Source organism: Trichosurus vulpecula, chromosome 4 (assembly GCF_011100635.1).
Source record: "Trichosurus vulpecula isolate mTriVul1 chromosome 4, mTriVul1.pri, whole genome shotgun sequence".
NCBI classification, from domain to species: Eukaryota; Metazoa; Chordata; class Mammalia; order Diprotodontia; family Phalangeridae; genus Trichosurus; species Trichosurus vulpecula.
In genome coordinates this window covers 233,291,811-233,306,880 of record NC_050576.1, presented here as the reverse complement: position 1 = coordinate 233,306,880, position 15,070 = coordinate 233,291,811, and the positions used below count along the sequence as shown (strand labels likewise).

The 15,070-nt window shown below is 39.6% G+C and overlaps 1 protein-coding gene and 1 non-coding gene across 2 annotated transcripts in view; both read left to right on the top strand.

Moving 5' to 3' along the window:
- Positions 1-15,070, top strand: part of KPNA4 (karyopherin subunit alpha 4) — a 57,146-nt gene that overhangs the window by 37,322 nt on the left and 4,754 nt on the right. The window contains exons 9-14 of the mRNA XM_036755009.1: positions 3,778-3,947; positions 4,031-4,075; positions 8,257-8,388; positions 10,514-10,642; positions 12,931-13,035; positions 13,949-14,020. Of these exons, the coding sequence (XP_036610904.1) occupies positions 3,778-3,947; positions 4,031-4,075; positions 8,257-8,388; positions 10,514-10,642; positions 12,931-13,035; positions 13,949-14,020 (653 nt within the window). The remainder of the gene's footprint in view (positions 1-3,777; positions 3,948-4,030; positions 4,076-8,256; positions 8,389-10,513; positions 10,643-12,930; positions 13,036-13,948; positions 14,021-15,070) is intronic.
- LOC118849362 lies at positions 11,822-12,151 on the top strand. The gene has a single exon (XR_005010408.1).

Sequence of the window (15,070 nt, the reverse complement as noted above, 5' to 3'; positions counted from 1 at the left end):
CCCACTACTGGCCATACACTCCAGGGAAATCAAAGACAGAGACGGTCCAGTATATACCTCAGTAGTCATAGTAGCACTCTTTATGATAGCAGAGAACAGAGAATAGGGTGTTTGCCCATCTGCTTGGAAATGGCTAGAAAAAATTATTGTTATTGTGCAGTGAGAAATGATAACTGAAGACTACAAAGAAATACGGAAAGAATTAGAAAACTCTCACATTGAGTGAAATGAGTAGAACTAAGAGTACTCTGTACCACAATGACAGCAGCGTAAATAGAAAGATCATAGAAAGGAAGTTGAACTCTTAGTTAATTGAAAACATATTGAAAAGCCAAAAGAAGAGACCATGTAATGTGCCTCACCCCGTTGCAAAGAGGTGAGGAGCCATTAAGGCCAGATACCTTAGGTATTGGCTGATTATGATCACTGTCACTTTGCCAGATGTTTTGCTTCTCTGTTTTTCATTGTCACAAGGAAAGGTTCAGTCTGGAGGTGGAGTGAAGTGACTGACGTACTACAGCCCTAGAGGTGTCTATGTCAAGCTTTTTTTGTTGGAGTTGGCTATAGATGGAACATTTAGTGCACTTGAGGTGTATGTTCGAACTGGAATCTGACTCAGGCCTACGCCAGAGACCAAGGAACAATGTGTAGAGAATTGAGGGCTCTGGGGTAGCTCAGAAATGTCTCCTGTTCTTCACCCCAACGCCAAGCCTCTGTTTGTACCAGACATGCTACCAGAAAGAGGAAGTATCTTTAGCTTCTCAGGGTTCCTTTTTGGCCTGTGGAGTGGGAATAACTCTGGCCCCATAGCACCTTTGTTGTAGCTTATTTCCAGTGAAACTATAGCCACCCCATCACCCATTGTCCCCTAACTTATTCCCATTCCATACTTCCCTTCCCCAAGCTCCCCTGAGCCTAATCATGACCTTGCTGCTATGCAGGCCCTGTTGGGAAAATGTCATACACACTTACATGCACACCATTACCCACTCCTTCTTCTACATGCTTATATCTCTTGAAGACACTTCCATCCTTCCAATCTCCTAGGCTCGTAACCTCAGTGTCATCCTTTACCTTTCACTTTCACTCACCCCACCCATCCAAGCAGTTGTCAAATCTTGTTATTTCTGTCTTCTCAACATCTCTCCTATAGCCCATTCTCTTCTCCAATGAATCCAGTACCCTACTCAGGCCTTCGTCATTTCTTAGGATTATTATATCAATACGCTACCCAATTGGTCACCTGGCTCAGGTCTCTTCCATCTCCAGTCCATCCACTGCACACTTACCGAAATGATTTTCCTAAAGCATAAATTTAATTATGTTGTCACCTAATGGAAAACTCCTAGAGGCCCCCTGTTGATTCTAGGGTTAAATAGAAATCTCTTGCTGGGCTTTTAAAGCCCCAAAATGTTCTCCAGCCCTAGAATATATTTCTTCCCTTCCTGCACTCTAGGGTCCAGCCAAAACAACTAAAAGAGCCAGACGTGAAAAGGAATTAAGGTTTGATGCCATCCATCCATATAGAAAACTTTAAGCTAAGTTGATAAAAGGATTCTTGTTTTCTACATTGTAGCTGTCTAGTGGAAGAGAAACCGTGACTCCTATTGAAGAGCTGTTGTGTGTGTTATTATGAGCTATTGTCTCATTCCTCAGTTGTGTATCTTTACATAAAAAGCACCTTTGCAAAAGAGCACTTCATCTACTTGGCTATGCTGATCAAATTAACTGAATTCACTGATTACTAATAAACTATTATTTACAAGCCTGCCCTGAATGTCACTCAGAATAATGGGAGGAATTATTTTCTAATAATGAAGCATATTCAGTCACATTTCCCTCACTAAAAGTATTACTAAAACCATTATTAGATTATTTTATAATAATGGTTTTTTGTCCTTAATAAAGTATATTTAAATTCCATCTTTATACCTTCACATTCACATTTGTGTAACATCTATGTATGTAATATGTAGATATAGATAAGATAATTTATGCAGACAGCTATATGTTGCATGCATAGAGTGCTAGGCCTGGAATCAAGGAGACAAATTCAAATCCAGCCTCAGACACTGACTTTGTGACCCTGGCCAAGTCACTTAACCTCTCTTTGCCCCAGTATCCTTATCTGTAGAATGAGGATGATGATAGTACCTGCCTCTCAAGGTTGTTGTGATACGAGATAATATGAATACGAAGTATGAAATGAGATAATTATAAAGCAATTTAGCACAGAGTCTGTTACATAGTAAGTATTATATAAATGTTAGGTATTACTATGTAATCTTTAAATAAATATATATTTGAGGTGCATACTCAGTTTTTTACTGATGAGAATTCACCATCAAAAAATTTGGAAATCACTGATTTGTTCTTTCCTTAAGGGTTACTTTACAGCAAAGTATAATGCCTTGTATACCCAGAGTTCCTTAAATCATCTGTGGTATCCAGTTAAAGTTATAGAACCCCTAAAGCATATGGTCTATCTACAGCATTTCTCTGTGTTCAGATCCAATGTTATCTCAGTACTTACTTTACTAATGAATGCTCATTGGCTGACGTACTGCAAATGTTGAAGCATCTTTTGTTTTTGCTGGAAGAGCATATCTTGAACAGGCACTGAAATTAGGCCCAAAATTTAAAGGAAGGAATATAGCAGTCTGGATCGCGTTTAGGAAAATGTACAGCCCTTCCAACAATTATAAGATTGTGCTATTACTGAAACCTCCATCATCATAGCACCAGTATTCATCCAGTGATACAATGTGACTTCCTTTCATGCAACAAGATGCCACCACATCTGAAGAACATTTGTGGATGATGCAGAGTGTGATGGAGAGACACACAGTAGACATAAGTAGGCCAACAACAGGGCCCTAATGATATATTGCATGCAAGCAATGGTGTAAAGTACTCAGGAAATGTATGATCATAAAAGGAGGTGAGTCATGGACAGGGAATAACAAATGGACCGGTCACTTAATGGTTCTTGTTACCTGTGAAGGGGAAGACCTTCACTTCATTGGGATTCACCTCTGCGAAGGATTTATAGAAGGACTTGGACAAGAACTGCTCCGATGAGAAGTCATAGATGGATTTTGATCTTTGCTGTTGAAGGGAGTACCTTCATCATTGAAACAGCTGGAATAGACTGAAATTGAAAACAATGGCATCCATAGCCAGAGTCACCTGGAATGTAAACAAAAAATACAGAGTAAACTTTGAAATTAAGGCATTCTTTATAAATGGTATACACAATCTGTTCAATAACTGGAGATTCTGGTACAAATTCATGATTGAAATGTTTTAAGATTATTGTGAGACGTTTGCTAGAGATTAATAGTTTGTAATGTTAGGTCACTAAAGTCCATGAAATGTTTGAGATACTTTGTCTTTAGCAGGATTTTAGCATATGTTCTCCACTTTTCATGAATTCCTTTACTATGCTAATGAAAGTCGCTCAATGATAAAGGAAAAGAAGCTGGTACTTATTCTTGTTCGAAGTAAAATGTATATTTTTTGATATTTTGATGAAAAAGATTTCACAAACAGAATTGTTGGATATCTGGGGAAGCGCAGTCTTCACATAGATCAGTGTCTTGTGTTGCTTTCTTTTTACTCTAAGAAATAATCCTATTTCTGTTTTTCTATCATTACCTGATATTATTGTATCAGGGGAGGCTAAGAAATCTCAAGGAGTGATGTGAGCGAAACTTACTTTGTGAATTGTTCTTTATAGAAATTTTGTTAATCTATTGGAAAAAATTGATCTCGCAGGTGATGGGCCCCAGTGTAGAGACTATGTCATAAGTCTGGGGGTTGTGAAGCCTTTGCTGTCCTTCATCAGTCCATCTATCCCCATCACGTTCTTGCGGAATGTTACTTGGGTTATGGTCAACTTATGTCGCCACAAAGACCCACCACCGCCCATGGAAACCATTCAGGAGGTAAATATTTTCCTCCCCTTTTTAAAAATAAGCTAGAAATAGTTGAATACCTATTCATTTACAATTTTTATTTCTCTCCTCAGATTCTCCCAGCCCTCTGTGTTTTAATTCATCACACAGATGTAAATGTGAGTAAAAATTTTACTGTCTCTGTCCAGGACTGTTCAGATCACACACAGGCCTGTTAGTGGTCCCAAAAACATTTTTTACAAAGCAAAGCTTCTAGTGTGTACATTGTCCATTTTGTCAATTCCCAGATAAGTGGGGAGTATTATTAAGCATTTACCCCAGTTCTACCTACCTTACTTCATCATTAATTTGATGAAGAGATAGAGAAGTTCAACTCAGGGTGGCCCAGTGCCTGTAACATGGCTCAAGGTAGTGATGTCTTGGCCAAAACCAAAATACTTTACATTGGATCTGAATGTAAGTGTTTCTTTTTTTTCTTAAGTCTGGCTTATGTAAAATCTGAACAAGGTGATATTTCATGTTTCTTCTTAGTATGTGAATATGTTTTCTTTCAAAGATAGGTCTTTTTAAGGCATTAGCCCTTAAAATATCCAGGGTGTCCACATTTTATCTTTGAATACTGTGGTTTAAAAATTATTTGACGGTTTATAAATTTTGAATGTCTCCTTGATAGGAATATGTAGAAATTTCACTTTTTTTTCCTCTCACATTACATTTATTGGTTTTAAAGATTCAATTTAACTCAAACATTTAGTAACTAGCTTTTTTATGAGCAAGGCATTGAATTGTGTACTAAGGAAACAGAGAAATAAACTGTCCTCTGGAATCTTGAAATAAAATTTTGTTCAGAGATATATCAAGAATGGGATGTGTAGGCCCTCATCATATACACAAACTCTGGCACAAAGATTAACCTTATCTTTTTAGCAGTTAAATTGCATAAACATTTGCTATATAAAAATGTCAGTTGCTCATTAAGCCTACTTTTATTCTCCTGAAATGATTACCCAGTTAATGTTTGATGACCCAAACTAATGGAATTAAGCTGTAGTATAGCTCCTTTAAAAAGAGACCATTCTACCCTTATTCGCTCACCAAGTGACAAGTGAAGAGAAGACTCTTGAGTGTGCAGTGGAAATAGTCCTTAAGCAGCAGCTAGAAAGAAGCAGGAGGGGTGAGGGGAGCAGAGCTTAAGCGGCCAGGGCGTCAGAGGAGTAGAGGTAACCTGGGCTCTCCATAGGTGTGAGGCATCTGTGCACCTGCGGGGGAGGTAAGAGCATCTGTCTCCCCAAGAACACTGGATCCTGGGATAGATTGAGGGGGTTATGTAGTCACAGATGAGGAGACTGAGGGCCCAAGAAGTTATGGATGTGGCCAAAGTCATAGAAGTAACAAGTGACAGTCCTGTTTACATGGACTGTCAGTTTTTAAAAAAATCATTACTTTATATCCTTCCATAGAATATGGAATGTAATATTAGAATTAGGCTGCATCAAGAAATTAAATAATCAAAGACAGACTATTTTTAACATCTTAGGACATTCAGGACATAAAAAGATTGATAGGACACACACCTTGTTTTAGACAGAAAGCTGTGATACAAGGGCCAGTATGATAAGTTCAATTAGAGGGCTGTAGAAACTTGAGAATGAGAGGATGAGCATCATGTGGAAGTAGCACCTACATTGGGCCATCCGAAGTGGGAGGAGTAATATGAGCAAAAACCTGAAAATGGGAGAGTGCACATGAGGACAAGACAACCAGTTTTGGTCCAGTTGGTTCAAAGGACCAGTGAGATACTGGGGAGAAAGGTAAGTTTGAGCCACGTTGTAGAGGGCCTTTTCAGAATCCAGGAGTTACTACTTTCGTAGATTGTGATGGACCATTGAAGAAGTATTCATAAAAAAGTAGTGTGGTCAGAGTAGTTTTTAGAATTGAGCCTGTGATTGGGGTAGTAGAGGAAGCTCCCAGTTAGGAAATTCTGTCTGCCAATATATATTGGTGCCTGCTCTGCCACTTGGAGCCTTGGAGAATTTTCTGGGACAGACTTGCTCTGCCTGGGTCATTCATCTAATAATCACAACAGTGAGTCAGAAGCAGAGCTTGAACCCAGGTTTTCTTGGCTCCAAGGCCAGAATCTATCCACAACACTACCCTGCCTCCTGCCTCTGTCTTATCATAGGAGCAGCAATGTGGAAAAAATGAATTGCAGTGTGTCAGACTGGTGGCAGGAAGACTAGTCAGAAATCTGAGTGACAATGCCTAAACAAAAATAGATAAGAGAAGATGATTCATGAGAGCCCGAAAAGATAGAATGGATAGTGGTTGGTAGCTCGTCAGCTATGGGGTCCAAAGAAAAGACCCAAAATACAGAGGAAAAGTGGAATATGGATTTGGGAGTGAGTGAGGTTGCCTGAGGAGAAGAGAACTTTAAAGAAACGGGGAACATAAGGCAGACACTGTGTGATAAGCCAAAGGAGAAGAGACCACAAGCATTGTCAGATGTCACAGAGAGTTAGAACCTAGTATTTTGATAAAGAGGAAAATGGAAATTAGTAGAGATGAACTTGGCTTCTCTGGCTTTTTCATGCTGTATTTTTTAAAAAGTAAATCTCTGCTTCTTTGAGTTTGATATCTACAGAAATCTTCAATCCTAAGTACTTAAAAGGCTGAAATTTGAAAACTTCACATCTTATTTAGTGATATGCAGAGATGTATGCCGTGCTCCTCTTTCCTTATTTCCATTTTTTTTTTTGAGATAATAGGGACCAATTTAACATTTCTAGCTCAGCCTGAGCATACATTGAAGAAATCAAACAGAAAAAAGTTAACTAAAATTTTAACTACTTAGTATTTACGTGTTATTTGGCTCAGCAAAGTCGTTTGCCCTCTGTGAACTATTTGGGGCATATGTTGATGTGAGGTGAGAAGATCCCGGTCATTTATTTGCAGGTTGAAATGGATATGTATGCATCAATACAGTCCTGCGTGGATTCTTGACACAAGCATGCTCATGGATGTTAATTTTTGACGCCAATATCTTTTTCCTTTTGTTAAATACTTTTAACTTTGGAAATTTTTCAGAGGAATAATATCAAGTAACTTCCCTCTTTTTGACTTCTTCTTTTTTTTTTTTCATTTAACTCAGTTTTTTCCTGGGCTGTCTTTTGTTAATAAATCTCCTTGAATTAGAATGAAGATTCTTTGTAGATTATGGTTGTGTCTATGAAATTATAGCATTTTTCTCAAACATTAATTCAGCTTTTTAGCCGTAGTATCTATTTGTGAGTTACTAAGACCACAGATGACTTGCAAATAATACTTTAAATCAAAAAATGCAGAATATTTATCATGATTCATTTCTAGAGTGAGACTATTTAAAAGGGACCTATGATTGGTGTGGAAGAACTGTCCATTTATAGCCCTCCCAGGTTGATGGATCCTCATGTTGCCTTGATCTATAGCCTGGAAGATGTTCATTGCTGTGCAGGGGAGGGCTCCTTCGGAAGGAAAGCCTTCTTAACAGTGGATATCAGCTCTTTAAAGTGTGCAGATCAGATTGACCATGTAGACATGCATTTTTTCTTTGCTCAAACCATGACTGTACCTCTGATGGCCATGGCCACTGCCATTGTTAGTATTCTTTACATCCATTTACCCAGACTTCTGCCCCTCAGCATTGAGAAGGGAATGTGAATTTATACAGCCCCTCCTATGTGCCAGGCATCGTGCTGAGCGCTTTGGAATTGGTGGGGAGCATTGACGCTTCTTACCCCCTGCTCAGTGCTTTGTGATCTTTGGGAAGCACAATGACGCATGACTTCATGGTGTTTATTATAAAGGTGAAGATGAGGGAAAGATTCCCAGCGACTCATAAAGATAAGAAGAATGAAATGAGTAGAGGAGTCACCTCTGTGGGGACAGGAGCTGTAAATAAACAAGTCTGGAGACACCTCGGGGACATGACAGGATTCTTCTCAGTACTTGACAGTCTGTGCTCCTTACCAGACCTTACTAGATGCCTTTATGAGATGTCCAAAAAAGTCCCCTCCTCCTTTGCATCTTCTCTTCTGGAAAAGTCTCCAAGTCAGTAGAGCTAGGCTGGCCTTCCCTGGCCTCAGGAAGCCTTTCCAGGGGGGTCGGTCATGCCAGAGATAGTGCTGCCCTGCTGGCACTCATGTAGCTGGAGTCACCACTGCTCCAATATGGCTTTAGAAGAGAAAGAAGTAAGAAGGACCGTTCGTGGGGGTTACCAGAAAAGGGAAATAAAGGGAGGCTTGTTTTTGGCCTGTGTGGCACTCCCAGGTAATTGATGTGTCTGATGTTTTTGTTGTTGTAGATACTGGTAGACACTGTCTGGGCCCTCTCTTACCTGACTGATGCTGGCAATGAGCAGATCCAGATGGTCATTGACTCGGGCATCGTCCCTCATTTAGTCCCTCTGCTCAGCCACCAGGAGGTGAAGGTGCAGGTGAGTCTGTTGTCAGTAAGGACCTGAGTATGGGGTGCCTTGGGCTAATGATGAGGGATGGGGGTGTGGTTTTGTTGGATCACGCAGCATCTTGTTGTCGGCACCCCAATCCCAGCTCCAGATGAGCTCCTTCTTACCTGATAGCCCAAAGCTCAGGGCTTCTTGCTCCCTGTTGCGCTGGTCATTCTCTTGTCCCCTGCTGCTTGTTTTATGCATAGGTGAGCTCACCTGTTGACAAGAATGAGGGAAGACCATGTGCTGCTGGATGGTAGCCCCCAAGCCTCCCTTTACCCTCCCATTCATTTTTGAGCTGCTGTGTCCAGGAGTATAAGAGGGTATTCATCTTTGCCCTCCTTCCATAGGGAGTTTGGGGGAGGCTGGGGTTCCCCAGTCCCTCGGTTCTTAAGTGCCTGCTAGGAATGCCCAGGGGGCAACAGTCCTTGCTCATTCTAAATGGGGGGTGGGATGAGTTAAGGGGAATGAAGTTTGTGTGCTGGCACATGCCCCACTCGGTATGGAGAAGTTGGGACAAGAGGGAGTCGGACTGGGTCAAGAAGGGCTTCCCCTCATCCTATTGGGAAGTGAGAGGTTCTAGGAAGGGGAGGTGAGCAAGGCGGTTCATCTTAGGCATCTGGAATGGCCAGTGCAAAGACAGAGATAGGCTAAGGAGCATCATGTATATTAGGAACAAAGAGCCAGAGTTTGGCTGGTGGGGTGGCATGGGCCGGGAAGTGTTGTGGCAACCAGTTTGTGAAGGGATTTCAAGGTTAAACAGAGGAGTTGGTATTTTATGCTGGGGACACCAGGAAGCTGCTGGAGTTCATTGGGCATATCTGCTCTTAATGGCAGCAATGTGTGGAGGGTGGCCTAGAGAGGGGAAGAGATGGTGGCAGTAACAAGGCTGAGCAGTGGGAAGGGCCTGAATTGGACTGGTGTAGGGGGAAGAGAGAGGAGTTGGAGGCAAGAACTGGGAGCTCTATGATCCAGGTGTTATTATGAGGTGAGAGATTAGAAAACTTACATTCACCTTGGAAAAAAAAGTACCCAGTGATGCTGGGAAAAGCTTAAGTGATTTGTGACTGCTAGTTAGTGCTTAGTAATCAGTTGATTAATCGATGAGAATGAAATGTTATTTGAACAAAGACGTGGCATCATGGCATCCAGTTGACATCTGCTCTCAGAGTTGGAGTGTGTTTGGGGATTTGGGGACAGGTTGTTTTTTTTATCCAAATGTAAACAGGAAAAGATTGACTTAAAACAATAAACAGGGAGGACAGAAGTGGAACTGTTTGCAGAGCCTAGTTCATACACCTCTACTTTTTAAGATGAGAGTTAGGGAGACCTAAAGAATTCCCTTCATGTATGTTAACCAGTTGAATGAGTGTTGTGTACCGATTAACTGGATTCCCTAGTTAACTAGGGGTTCCCTGAAGTATTCTGCATCAGTCTGAAAGAATTTATGAATGCAAAACAAGACTTGAAGAGGCATTCTGGAAATCAGTTGAATTGATTCTCTGGTGCCTTTTATATGTACTGTGTGCTGAATAAAAGCTAGGAGGATCAAATTTTAGAAATACATTTCAGAAAAATTTTTGATGACAGGTTTTGAAATATTTTAAATAAGAAATTAGAGAACAGAACACCTTCTCTAAACATTTTGGTTAGTCATGTGAACCAGGAAAACTTGAGACAAGTAAAGATTGAGATTCTCTGTCATGCTAATAGATACTTGTAACATGAAGTATATTGAACTAGAAAGTGAAGAAAAAGTGAGAAACTTGATTCCCAGCTGGTAGAATCTTCCCCTCTAGCTGACTTTGCCTATTCTATTACATTTTGTGTGTACCTACTTTTTTACACGTTGAACTGTGCACTCCTTGAGGGCAGGGATGGTGTTTTTCTTTGTGTCCCCTCCTCTGCACGCACACACAACCTCCTGGCACGTCACAGGCAAATAATAAATGCTTGTCGATTGATTTCTGACAATCTTGTCCATCCTTCCTAGACATAGGATAACATTTGGAATCTTTCCATGTTTATAGTCAGTTCACTTTACCTTTGAATGCTGTTCACCTTTGATCGTGTTTACTCGCATGAGAGTTCAAGGAGTGATTGTGTCTTTCAGACGGCTGCACTCCGAGCTGTCGGCAACATTGTCACCGGTACCGATGAGCAGACGCAGGTTGTGCTGAACTGTGATGCTCTGTCACACTTCCCTGCACTTCTGACACATCCCAAAGAAAAAATCAATAAGGTGGGTACATATGGAGTGCCTCAGGGCTCTGCCCTTGGGGACGGGGGGTAGTGTTCAGAACAAAGCTTACCTGGCTCCTTTTCTTCTCTCAGACTATTTGCTGTCAACTCCCTTCACTTCCATTTCACAGGTATTTGTCTTCTGAGGTCTGTGAAACTGGAGCAGTTAGGTTATTATGACAGAATAAACTAGAAGTCAGTTGTCAGACTGAATGACAGCTATTTGGGGTAATAAGGTCTTTTTTGGTTTCCTCCTTTAAAAGAAAGCTGCCAAGTTATCTGAGGCTGCTGAGCTTTAGGGAAGAGTTGCTGAAGATGTCTTCTTAGTAAAGAGATGTTTAAGTTTATTTTCCTCAAATACAAATTGAATTTGGGCATCTTACTCATTTTCCAATGTAGGTACTTCATAAAGGTGTTACAGGTGATTCAGACCTTAATATCCTAGGAAGCAAATTGTAAAATCAGTCTGTGACTGTCAGAAGTGTTTGAGTGTATGGAACCTTGGCCTTAATGGTTTCCTGATTCTGACTTGTTTGGCAGAAGATCGTGCTGATCTTTATTTTACAGGTCCATGAATTGCTTCAGTTTGGGAATAAAAACTTCCTGTTCACTAAAAAAGACTTGCAAATTCAGCCTGATTGCTGTAAGACCCTGTCTAAGTTCATTATCCTCAGAACCATACAGAGAACGGTCATTCTTCCCTTTGGTCTAAATTTACTCTTCAGATGCTATATATTAGTAACTCCATCCTACCGTGGATTGTCAAGGACCAGATAATTGATGGCTTTTCTCTGCCCTTTTTCCTCTAAAGGTGACCTTTGAGTTAAGTCTAAAAGGATAACATAAAGATTTGTTAAAGAATTAGCCATGTAGCTGTGAATTCTCAATGGGGTTGAGAAATAAATCATTGCATCAAGATAGTTTTGCCTTAGTATAGGTATCTACTGTTTAATTTTGTTTTTAATTGGAAATGTGTTCTCAGAGTGGGACTTGAAAAGCTCCTCATAGGTTTGCAAATTCTCTCTAATGAGAAATTCAGGTTAATTTAAGTTGTTTAGGTTTCAGATTAAGGTAAAATATGGTGTCTCATGGCGTGGGTTTTTGGAGTTTTTTTAAAGGATAATTCGCCACATAAATACATAAAAGCAGTTGTAAAGTGATTTTTAAAAACTAGCTCTCTTGGAAATGATGAAACAGAGATAACTGGGTGCATTTGAATGGCGTGTGATTTGATCATTATTAAATTTATTATAAAATTAAGTAAATATTAAAATTGGTTTGGGGGGGGGTGGTGTATGTATGTGTGTGCATGGATGTAAGTGTAAAGGCTAAGGAAAGGGAGCCCTGACTGACAATGCAGATATCGGAGTGCATCTGAGGCTGTTGTAAAAATACATGAGTGTTTATTACAGCTTTGCCAATGATTATAACTCAGGAACAGCTCACTTACCTGCCTGGCACCCTACAGTCTCTAACAGGTTCATAAATGTGGACCTGTGATCTGATCCATAAGAGCTAAATATTCATTGATTAGTATGAATCATTTATTTTTGGCATAAAATGTTCTTCCCCCCTCTCACCCCCTACGCCCATCAGTTAAATGAATAGACAAATATACTTTTTTTTTTCCCTTCAGGAGTCTATAAATTCTAGTAATTTGCTGCACAGGTATCTCCCCTCTGCTTTTACTATAAGAGCAGTGGTTTTAAGGGGGAGGGGGAGTTAAAAATGGTTTTTAGTATTTTTAGTGAAAAATATAAAGCTTGTGGTAGGACTGATAAAAAGAATTCTCACTTTGATCACAAACAGGAACAAAATAGCCAATCCTGGTCCTGGTTCTTGAAGAGAGATAACAAGACCTTTTAAAATAAACTCGTTCTTTGTCTATCAGCCAGGACTTGGAGGCATAATGGCACCAAATGCTTGTTGACTAATAGCTAGAGTTATCTAGAAAAAGCATGTTAAGTTTTGTTCCTGTAAAATCAAAACTGATTGCATTAAGTCATTTAAAAATTCTCACACATATTCACTACAATTCTTGTGTGATTTTAGTTTGTTTTTATTTTTGCTCTGAATCTTTTGTTTTGGGTTTTTTATGGGCCAGTTTTGAAAGGACCTGTCTAAATTTTAAGCAATTGTGAAGCCATCTCAGATACTATTACACATTGTTGAGAATAGGAGTATGTTATCGGAGTTATTTTGACAGCATTGTAAAGGTTTTTAATTTTTTAAATAATTAAATATTTTAAAATTAATCCTATCGATTATTGAAGTGATTTTTTTTTCTAGGAGGCGGTATGGTTTCTCTCAAATATCACTGCGGGAAATCAGCAACAGGTTCAGGCAGTGATTGATGCCAGTCTTGTGCCCATGATCATACACCTCTTAGACAAGGTAAGGGAGCATTCTTGGGGGGCACAGTCCTGTCTTCGTAGTATTCACTGATTGCCAACAGCCTTATGATCATGATCCGTACGTGTTTTAGACAAGGCAACATTCTGTGGGGTGATGGTTGAGTCCATCCTCATGTTTAGTAACTGAATTGGTTTGAGTTTATATACTATGAAACTGATAATGTAGTAATAGTAAATCAAATTTGGTAGACTTTATTACACGTTACCTTATAAATAAATCTTTCTTTAATATAGAAAACATTTTCCCTTTATGTATAATTCTTGCATCGATTTTAATTCTTAGAGGCTTGGTAAAGAACATTTTACTATAAGGGGGCATTTAATTATAAACATGAGAAGCATTTATCAAGCACCTATTGTGTGCATGGCAGTGATGATGCAGGCACAAAAGCTTAACAGGCTTGTTCGTCCTCAAGGACCATGCATGACTCTTGGAATATTGAAGTTATCAAATTTCTTCTGAGCTTCATTGACTCATATAGGCATTTTTGTCCTATTTTAAAAATAAAACATTCTTCTGTGATGCTGAATTTTCTGAGCGTGATACTTTTCCTCTCTCTTTGTATGTATTGTTCAGGCTGTGGTGGCCACAGGAACATACGTGACACTATGACATGACGATTTTCCCACTAGTGAAAGTCTTTCGCCCTTTGACCCCATCCTGTGTAAAGCTCTGTGATGTTTACTGTCCTTCTTCAGTGCCACAGTTGGTGAAGCCATCAGTTTTGATGGCTGGATGGACCTAGAGAGGGAAACCAGTTATCCCTGCTCCTCATTAGGTCACTGGACTTTTCATTAGACAGTCATCATTCCTTGAAGCAGACATGAGCTTAGCATACCCTCTAGGGCTGACTTGTTTTGAAAAGTCTCAGAGTGCCTTCTGCTTTTTCCAGGGTGATTTTGGAACTCAGAAAGAAGCTGCTTGGGCCATAAGTAACTTAACAATCAGTGGAAGGAAAGACCAGGTAAGACTACCTATTATTGCGCCTCTGTTGGGGAAGACTTGGGAGAGCCCCGGGGTGAGAGGCACACATGCCTTAGAGAAGAGAAAGGAGATGTTCCTGAGTATTTGTACCCGTCCTCCTTTGGGTCTTTTCAGTCTTTCCAGCAAGAGAAACTTCAGCTTGTTGCCTCTAACAGGCCAGGCTCCAGGCTTTATTTAAGTTTTCCTAAACAGTTGTTAAAAGAAGTTTCTTTATCAGGCAACATTTCCTTCTGGCCATTTTTTCTGTCAGAATTTCATTTTTGTTGTGTTGGTGATATTTATTACCAGTAATTTGACTTGTTTTTATCTTATGGAGTATAATACTTGACCCTGACTGATGTTCTATGCAGAACTTTACCAGCTTTCCATGAAAAGAAGAGAATGTATTTAATTGCTATATAATTGGGCCTTCATTTAATTCTCATGGTAATGCTTTGTATGCTTTTTTTTTAAAAATGTACAGTTAAGCAGCAAAAAAAAAAAAAAAAAAAAAAAACCATAGCACATAGACTGTTTCTTACAGTGTTGGCCTTATCACAATGCATAGCCAGCTGCCTGTCCACCAGTAGGAGAAGGAGGTCAAAAAGCCAGTCCTGGTCTTGGCAGTCATTTAAAGTCTGGTGATTTGCAGTGCTGCTTTTTCATTATGTTGTTATGGTCATTGTGTAGATTTGGTCCTGCTTGCTCGGAGCTCCATTTGTTCAAGGAAGACTTCCCAATTTACTTTGAATTCCTCCCCTTCCTATTTTCTGTGATGCAACAACTCTCACATTCCACTGTTTGTTCATTCAATGCCTAATTAATGTGCAGCTATTTTGTTTCCAGTTTTTTACTACTGTAAAAGGCTCCTGTGAATATTTTAGAATTTTATTTCCATCTTTCCCTTGGTGTACTTTTTTAAACCATTTATCAAATTTCCACAGGAATCCTTGTGTCCTCCAGTTGTGTTAATTTAGTTTTCATTGTAATATCTTCAAAGAGATTAATAGGAACCATGATGTGTTTTATTAAAATTTAGATCACTGAGTAT